Source organism: Taeniopygia guttata, chromosome 2 (assembly GCF_048771995.1).
Source record: "Taeniopygia guttata chromosome 2, bTaeGut7.mat, whole genome shotgun sequence".
Taxonomy (NCBI): Eukaryota; Metazoa; Chordata; class Aves; order Passeriformes; family Estrildidae; genus Taeniopygia; species Taeniopygia guttata.
In genome coordinates, this window is record NC_133026.1 from 32,136,595 (window position 1) to 32,146,104 (window position 9,510).

Consider the following 9,510-nt stretch of genomic DNA (forward strand, 5'->3'; position numbering starts at 1 on the left):
CAAAACTGTAGCCTATAAAAGGGGGCAAAAGGCTTGAGCTGGACTACGTGGTTTAGGTGTATATGGAAGTGCCCATGTACTGTACCTGCCCCTTTCCAGCTGCCCAACAACCCAGCACAACACAGTGGTGTTTACAGAGCAGGAATGATCTTTCCTCTCAAATCCAGACATGTCAAACCATATTTAAAACTGATGCTTCTTCAGCTGTCCTCTGGCCCATGTTACCAAGCTATGGTAACAAAAAGCCTCTCTCAGGATGCATCCCCAGTTTAACCAGCATCTGTTTTCCGGCTCCAGAATCTATCGGCAGATGCAGCTGAAAGCCCAACAGGTCAGCTGCACCTGGCTGGGCGGACTAGCGAGACCACAAGGTTGAGGAGCAACAGAACAATGGGAAATGGCTTCAAATTGAACGATAGTAGGTTTAGGTATTAGGAAAAAATTCTTTACTGTGAGGGTGGTGAGGCACTGAAACAGGTTGCTCAGAGAAGTTGTGGATGCCTCATCCCTGGGAAGTGCTCAAGACTAGGTTGGATAGGGCTATCGGCTACCGTCTAGCGAAAGGTGTCCTTGCCCACGGCAGGCGGGGGGAGCTGGACAGTCTATAAGGTCCTTTCCAACCCGAGCCTTTCTACGCTCCCGCGATCCCGGGCGAGCCCGAGCGCCCGCCCCGCTCCCAGCGGCCGCTCCGCGCCGCGGCCCGACGGGCAGCCGGCTGGGCCAATCAGGAGAGGGGGCGGTCCCGCCGCCGGCCAATGGCGGAGCGGCGCGCCGGGAGGGGCGGGGCGCGGGCCGGCATGTGGCGGGCGCTGGCGGCGGCCCGGCCGCTCCTGCGGCCGCTCGGGGCCGTGGCCGGGGGCGCCCCGCGGGCGGAGCCGCCGCTACCGCGGGTCCTGCCGCTACTGCGGGTCCTGCCGCTGCTGCGGGCCCCGCCGCGTCGGGGCTGCGCGGCGACGGGAGGCGGAGGCGGGCCCGGGGCGCTGGGGGCGGCGGAGCGGTGCCAGCCGGCAGGTAGGGCCCAGCCCGGGGTCGCGCTGCGGCGGCGCCCAGCGGGACCTGGAGCGGAGTGTGACGCCTCTTGAAGAAGGGGCTGCCCGGCACACCTGGAATCGCGCCTGCGGGCGATCCGCGCCGTGCCCGGTGCGGTGGGATCGGCCGGGAGCGCGGACCTCGGGGGCACGGCAGCCGCAGCCTGCCGGGAAGCGCGGAGCCGGGCGGTGCGGAGGGCCCGTGTGGGGCTCGCGTGTGAGGGAGCTGCTGCCCGGCCGCGGGGCTGCTGTGCCGGGCAGCCATCGCCCCTAGGTGACAGCCTCACGGCAGGTACAAGCCTGGAGGGCGCTGGGTTGTGGCTGTAGCTGTCCAGCAAAGCTCCCCTAGCCTGGATCTGACCGTGACCAGCAGTGCCCGGTGATGTTTAGGCCGTCCGTTCTCCAGGCAGGCTCCGGAGACTTCTCGGGCAAATTTGTGACTTGTAACCGCTGTGTCTGCAGGACCTGTGGCCACTGCTAATTTTCAAGATGCGTGGCCACAACAAAAAATTGAAAGAGTGCCCTGAGCTGGAAGCCTTACATTTGCAGAGGTCTCATCCAGTTTCATATCCCCATTCATGCATATAATTGTAGTTATTGTTCCTTTGTTTGGCTTTTTGTTTATAGTGGGAAATACAAAGCTTGGTTTTGTGCTGATGCTCAGTCTGCACTAACGCTCATTTTATAGTGGCAGATTTTCACTGCTGACAGATTCAAATTATGCCTAAAGTGTGCATACAAGTTGCATCTACCTAGTTAGGACAAATTAGAAATAAACTGATTTAATGGTGTGAACAGAACATAGTTTCACTGATTTACTGCTTTGTAGGCTGGCTTCCTTAAACTCTTGAAGGACTAAAGCTTCGTCTACAACATCATAACAGATCAGGCTAGGGCAAAACAAAAAAAAAGTGGCTTTACTCCACCTGCAGATAAAAAAAAATGTTTTCACTCTGCATCATGTCAACTCCATTTTTAAAATATTGGTTTATTGTACTTAGGATTCTAGAACACTTTAATCACAATGTATTATCAGAGATTGTTGAAAAGCATTGTTCTGAAATATTTCCAGTTTTGTCTGTTGTTTTAATAATGTCTGTTGGAGTACTTTAATTCATCTACATTGACGAGTGTGAGGATATTATTGGCTTTTAAATAGCAGCAACAAGAAATAAGTAAGTTAGCAAGAACCAAAATTTCATTTAGGTAACTGTTACATCTAGTGATAGTGTTGTTTACTGGAAGACTGCTTACTTCTCTGCTTTGGTGGCTGTAAAGATGATTTTGAAAAATCTGTGGTTCACGTTGCATTGTCAGTAGCAAACCAAACTCCACAGTGAGTGACTAGCTTAGGCTATAATTCAGTTAATTGTTATTTTATGGCTCTAAATGGTTTATTTTTGCAATTAAAAAGAAAATTTGCCTGTACTATTTTCTCTATGTGCTCCAGATACTGTTCTTCCAGAGTTCAACATTGACTTGGTTGTAGCGCTGCTGAGGCAAGAAAATGCTAAAGACATCTGTGTCATCCAGCTATCTCCAGAATTAAAATACTGTGATTATTTTATAATTGTGAGTGGATTTTCAACACGGCATCTTCATGCAATGGCAAATTACATGCTGAAAATGGTAAGACAGTTCTTGCTGCTCTCTCTGAGTTTTGGGAATGCTTTTAAGTGTTGTGAAGGGAATTTTCCCAGGATTGCATGTGTAGGGATGTACCAGGTAGGATGAAACTGATGACATTGTCATTTAATCCTGACTAAATCTAGGAAGTAACTGAGGGTTTTTTCCTTTAGCAGTACTACACAAAATATAGGTATTATGTTTTTGAAACAGAACTCTCTGTATATAGAACACTGAGGACATCACAGGCTAGAACATGAATGATGTGAGATGGTGATGATGACCTGTGTCTACCTTTATGTTTGACCAGCAAACACTGCTGGTCCCAGTCATTCAAAATAGCTTTTTCTAGCTGTTCTCAAACCTTGATCCTTAAAGTTCCCACTTTCTCAGATATATTGTAAGGCTGGAAAAAAAGTTGGCCTCTTAAGAGGCACAGGATCCTCTCATGAGCTTTAAGCAAACTTGTAGTTAATCGTCACCCTGCTGTGCATGTACTGCATGAGAGGAGAAGCATCAGCAGCCATCCTTGCACAGAAATCCTCTGCTGTTTGGCTGTGGAAGAAAGAACTTTTCAGTACAGGAACGGAGGTCAGAATAAAATTACTGGTCAAGCTTAGAGATCAGGGAGAAACCTTCTTGCCTGAGAAGAGCAATGCAACTGTTAAAAAGCACAGCATGAGGAATATGACCAGCCCCATCATTCAGCTGTCTGTACTCAGCCTGGAGTTTGCCTTCTCACCACCCACTTTATTTCCCTTCCTGACCCCGTTTTTCCATTCACTCTTGGTTTTGCTTTCTTCCTTCCAACCCTGTTGATTTCAGCTGTGAGATTCATGGGGGAAAGGAGAGTGGGAGAGATGGTTTAGCTTTTCAGGGCCTTTCTGAGCAGGTATGGGGAGTTTCTTGTGTTCTCTGCAGGAACTGGGGCATCTTTGCAAACCAAAATTCTGCCTTAAGCTGAAAGTTGCATTAATGCAATAGGAGTATGCTAAATCAGAGTGCTTGGTATGTACCCTATTCCTTGTATTACTTGCTAGTCTTAACAGCTTTTCATTTCTCCCAGACCAGGAGAGATCAGTGAGTACCACCTGCCCTGAAAAACATGTTTGGGCTTCATGGCTGCACCCTCTGGTGGCTGTAAAAGCAGCAATTTTGCGAGGGCAGAGCCTCTTGGGAGGCATGGTATCCTCCTGGGCTTCCTGAGAAACTGCAAAGCCTGGTCAAGTACTTGGGGGTGACTGAGTTTGTCTCACATTGGAAATTTTCTAGGTAAAAAGCAACTGAAGCTTAAGATGTAAAGCAGAGCCGGTGCCCCAGAGTGCTGTGAGGCCGTTGGCAAGCTTTACTGTCTTTCCTAAACTATTATGATTTACTTGCAGTAAAACAAAGAGGTGCTCATGTGTAGCATGGGATCTTCTTCCTGTTCTGCTTCCAGGAGCTTGTGAATGTCAAAGGCCCATATCCCCATCTAGTTTCATGTCAGAGGAAGATGCTAACACTTGGCTGTATTGTAATTGTTCGCCTTACACAGCCTCTAAGGACAAGGCTTGGAAGCTTGTAGTAGGAATCAGCCTTTGCAGCCTGATGATAGCTGATGGCAGTTCACACTGGGCTTTTTTAACATTTTGAGCAGACTGTTGGAGTCTTTTGAAGATGCCTCACAAGCCATCCTAAAGAAAGGAAGGTAGAACTGATTCTGAGTTAGTATTTTGAAAGTTTTCCATGCTGGTTTGCAAACTAGCATCATTACCCAGCAGCTGATGTTGTGTGGAGCAACCAGGGACAGCTGCATTTTGTGATAAGTGCATTCCCAGTGAAGTGAGACTCATTTGCCAGCCAGTCATGCTGGTACATGTTGTTTTGTGTTCTGGCTTCCAAGGCAGAATGGACTGTTGGAGCCATTTCTGTCGCTACTCCTTGTATTGACAGGAAAAAGTAGATTATGGCCAGATCTGAAAGTGACCATGCTTCAGCCTTGAGCTGTCAAATTTTTCCAGCTCTGGTGGGTGTTTGGATTCTTCATGTACTGGCTGGGGAGAGCTGAGCCTCTCAAGCTGGCATCTACAAAAGCCACCACGTGCTGCACAAAGAACTACCCACTTTCCCTGACTGACCTTGTGCAGCCTGCTTTGAGCTGCTTCCTCCCCTCTCCCAGGTGGAATTCTGTGTACTGATCCTGCTTTCCCCAGCATGCAGCAAGTGTTGGGTGTGTGCCCTCAAGGGACAGGAGGCTGGTTTGAATTCCTTCCTCATGGTGGGGGATGAAACTTGGTTTTGCCCCACTCCCTTCTATCTGAGAAGAGAGTAAGCTCAGCATCTCCATTTCTGCATCCTCAACCTTCCAGTGTAAACCACCAGTGAAAGGTACGAGAAATAAAACCTGGTGGTAGTGGCAGCTATAGGGACCCAGAAATGGAAAGAATACTGTAAGCAGTTGTATTTAATATTCATCTTGATAAAAGATATGTACAAAATTCTTGGACAACAGTATGGGAATCCAGAGCATTAGGATTTCAGATCTGAGTAATCTGGAGGTATTTTCCAGTACTGCAAGTGTATATTAGGCTTTTTCTGTTGTGCAGACCTCAGGACCAGCATGAAGCAATCTAACCCATTTAAGCTTTAAAACAACTCAGCAAAGTCAAGCTTCTCTGTTAAGTTTGAGTGCTTTTAAAAAAATGCAAAAACCTCAGTTTTCTGCCATTCTTTTTTTTTTCTCAGTACAAGCATCTCAAAGAAGAAGGTTGTCCTCATACTCAGATTGAAGGAAAACAGACAGATGACTGGCTGTGCATTGATTTTGGTAAATATTTATGAGCCTGAGAAAAATAAAGTTCTGCATGAGCTCTTTGTTGACAGAAGCATCTCACTGTGAGCCCTGGTTGCTGTGGAAAGTTCTCAGTACTCTGCTGTTTGGGAATTCCAATTGTTGCTTGAAGTCACTGAGATAAGAAATGATTTTCCATTAAATATTTTTGGTGCTGAGAAAAAATAGTAACTACTCTTCAGTGGCTAAAACAGGTCTTAATAAAGTGAAGGTAACAATAGTTGGGGGGAAAAAGCTACTTCAGTCAGTTTCCTCAGGTGTCTGTAATCCATGCTTGGGTAAATGGGAGCCCATTGTACACTGCCTTACTAGTGAACTGTTGAACAGATTTTCCACTGTCCAGATCATACCATCACATGGGGTAGAACATCAATCCTAAGAAATTGAGTTTAATTCTTTATTCTACAAGTGTGAAACTCTACACAGTTATAAAAGACTACATTGAAAAAGCAGTTCTCCTTTACAGCTACCCCCTGGCTTAATGTTTTGACCTAAAAGATGAAAACTTCACTTATGGATGAGTGAGGAGCACTGCAGCCACAGATGTTAAGCCTTGGCTACTTAATGATAATAATTATTTGTGGTAATTACTGAAAATCAATTGGAATTTAAGGGAAGAACTACAGAAAAGTGCATTAGATGAACACTGGAATTGACATTCTCTGCTGTTGTTTGCACAGAATTACCAAAACCAGAAAAACTTAGTGCTTCAAAGGTTGAATCTATTTAATTGTAAAAACTGCCTGAGAAGTGTGAGGAACACACCTAGGAAAAATTAATTGGCTTTAGCAGAATGCTGACAATACAAGACAGCTGAAAATCCATCTGTCACCTTGGGGGACTCTTTCAAGTGAAATTCCTTTTGTATTTCTTCTGTCCCTTAGAAGTCATAATTTCTTTGGTTTGGAGTCTTGTGATAGTGTCTTACTTCAAAGTATTGTGTCTCATATCTTGTTACTGTAGTCTTGGAGTTTTTTGAAAGACTGACCAATTCCTAAAACTGCTTGAGAACTGGAAGCAGCAGCTTAGGAAGAGACCTTTATCAGCTGCCATGTTGTATCTAGCCAGAAGGGGGGTGGAGGGCTTGAACTCTTTGCTCAGCTGAAGGTGTAATGGTCCTTTACTGTTCCCATTAATTAATTGTGAATCTCTGTTCTGTGCAGGTAGCATAGTGGTGCATTTCATGCTGCCAGAGACACGAGAAGTTTATGAACTGGAGAAGCTGTGGACACTTGGTCCCTACGATGACCAGTTAGCGCAGATGACTCCACAGTCCCTGCCAAAAGACTTTATCCTTGGACTGACTCCCAACAGCAGTGATCATCTCGAGACAAGAACTTAAAGCAGCTACTGTATGGAAAGAGGATGAGTGTGCCTGAATCATACAGTTTTGAGAACTGAGTAGTCAGTGCAGTTGATCAGTACAAAACAGTGTGTTTATTGGGTGTGCCCAGGTAAAGTTCTGAGCAAGCTAAAGTGAGCAGAATCATAGAATCAGTAAGACTGGAAAAAATGCCTTAAGAGTCCAACCATGAAATGTCAAAGAAGGAAACCTGTTAGAGCTTCCCAGGGGAGCCATTGGCTTAGTGGAGTTTGCAGTGAGAAGAGTGGGGCAAAGAGAGCTGCTTAAGCTGGAACTCATGCTCAGCCTCTAGAATAATTGTTTTTCTAATATATTTGAAAGACACTCTGTAGTGGCAGTGCAAAACAGACTGGAGTGCTGTAAGGAAAAACTGAAATAGTACAGTTGAGATGATGCTTCTTGTGTTAAGCCATTTGCTTCTGGTCATAATAAAGCAAGTCATGGTCTGAAGGGGGGACAGAAAACATTCTGGTGTTACTGAGAACATAAAAGCTGAGAGCAACAGTGGCAAATAAATGTGCTTTGAGTTATCAGAACAGTAAATCAGTTTTCCAGCCAAGGCAAACCTGGTTTTAATAATAATAAAAAAAAAGCCCCAAACTGAAGTACTTCAATTACTTGTTTTCATGTGAGATGATTCAGCTCATCCTGCATGTGCAGTTGACTCCTCTCCTAGCTTTCCTCTCACCTACTTTGTGTAAAGGGACACAGACAATACACTATGACAGTGAAAACCTTCAACTCTTTGAAGTGGGAAGAAAGTTCTGTAGGAATCCCTTGGTCACTGAGCATTACTTGCTGCTAATGGACTGTTCAGCACTTTCAGAAGTCACTGTTCAGTGCATTCTTAGCATGACTGTTGCACAGCCTGATAACCAGTTGAAGAACTTCAAGGTGATAACCAACTTGTCTGTGTAAGTCAAGATGCTTTTCTGTACTATAGGACAGAGGTTTCATCACTGGATTTGAATCTCTTCCTCCTGGAGAAGTTTGCCATGTATCAGAAAGCAGAAACAGGAGGTCCTGAGGGTAGTCACCTTTTTTTCCACATAGCCCCACAAATTAATGCAAACCGTGTCTGCATCTCTGCCCTGCACAGCAACTTCTGTTTGTAAGGCTCAAAGCAAGCCTGGTTTTTGTGCCTAGAGCTGTGTTGGTCAGGAGGAAGAGTGTGTTTAAAAAAGTCCAAACAAACCAAACCTCACTTTTCCCTCTATTTCAGGTCATGTTTTCTTGCTGTGTCTTACTTATATTTTTTTAATGAATGATTGCTTCCAAGTTCACCTGCTCTTTGATACAAGGCAGCAGATAGTTCTGCAATTACAGGTATTTGTTAAGTGTAGTTAAACCATGCAGATAAAGCATCTTTGCCCACAAATCAAATACGTTGTTGGGAAATACAGCTGCAGAGAAAGGTTTTCAAAATGCTTCATGACACTTCTTGAAAGTAATCACATGGGAGAAAGATAACCTTGACTGTCTTACAGCCTGATGAGTATCAGGCATTTCCTCCTCGGAGTGATGTGTAGGAATTACTTCGACTCATTCCCTGAAACATTTTCCTTTTACTGCTGTTGCAGATAAGTAATATGTGACGAATAGAGGTAGGTTCAGCAAACATTACACCATTATATGAACCCACATTTAGTAATCAGAGCCACATATGGTATCCTGTCTGAAAGAACAGTAAAAAAAGGAGTACCCAGAAAAGAACAGCTGTGTGAACAAGCTAGGACTCTTAGAGGTGAAGAGGTTTGCTAGTCTCTAAGACAAGACAAAAAAGAAAAATAACAGAGGAGAAAAAAAACCAGTAAAATAAACGATTATAGTTGACTTAACTGGCAAAGCATATTGAGAAAAGGAGTTCTGTGAACATCCACTGGTTGCTATTAAACAATCAGCTGCCAGCCCAGGGAAAGAACTTGGTCCTCATCCATTTAAAAGAAGCATTTCTAATCTCTGGTGAGCTACTGCAGCACCCCAACCATGTTACCTGCCAGCCTTGATGATACTATGAAGATGGGACATAGGAATTATCCCAGACAGTCTGGATGATCAGTACTATGCAATACTAAAGGCCTTTTGGAAAGAAAACATTTGGGAATGATTTCAGTTGGATAGATAGGTGATTTCTGGGTAAAATAAAAATACCAAACAGTTTGTGCAATGAGTCTGTAGATTCAGCATTCAGTGGTGGACAGGTACATGTTGGTTTGGCTCTGTGAAGGATCCATTGATGAGATGAACAGGAGAAACCACTGAGTGAAACTTTTGTCATAATTTCTCTGATTCCTTGCACTGCGTCTGAATAACTTCATTTTCAAGCAGTGTTTGAGTCCGTCACTTGAGCTAACATCTCTGTTAAGAGCCCAGCTGGAGCGCTTTCTCAACAGTTTGTCATGTTTGTCTAAGAATCCTGCACCATAGCACCATATCAAGGCCAGGCTGTCTTGCACAGCACACATGCTCCATTTAATGGAAAATTATACAAAGAGTGCATGCCTTGGAAATTGCAGCTTAAGAATAAAAGCTCTGGAAGGTTAGAAGCAAATAAGAATGTTATGATAAAGCAAATGCTTGAAACAGGGGTTGAGCTGTCATAAATGCACCAGCAGTACAGAGCAAGGCTTGATTTTTTATGTTGCTCAAATGACAGGGTGCTG

At 44.8% G+C, this 9,510-nt stretch overlaps 1 protein-coding gene across 1 annotated transcript; it reads left to right on the forward strand.

Moving 5' to 3' along the window:
- The first annotated feature begins 736 nt into the window (after positions 1 to 736).
- MALSU1 (mitochondrial assembly of ribosomal large subunit 1) lies at positions 737 to 7,461 on the forward strand. Its single transcript, XM_002191460.6, has 4 exons — positions 737 to 1,011; positions 2,479 to 2,657; positions 5,379 to 5,460; positions 6,648 to 7,461. Exons 1-4 carry the CDS (start codon positions 756 to 758, stop codon positions 6,824 to 6,826), a joined length of 696 nt encoding a protein of 231 aa, XP_002191496.5. The 5' UTR covers positions 737 to 755; the 3' UTR covers positions 6,827 to 7,461.
- Positions 7,462 to 9,510: the final 2,049 nt, after the last annotated feature.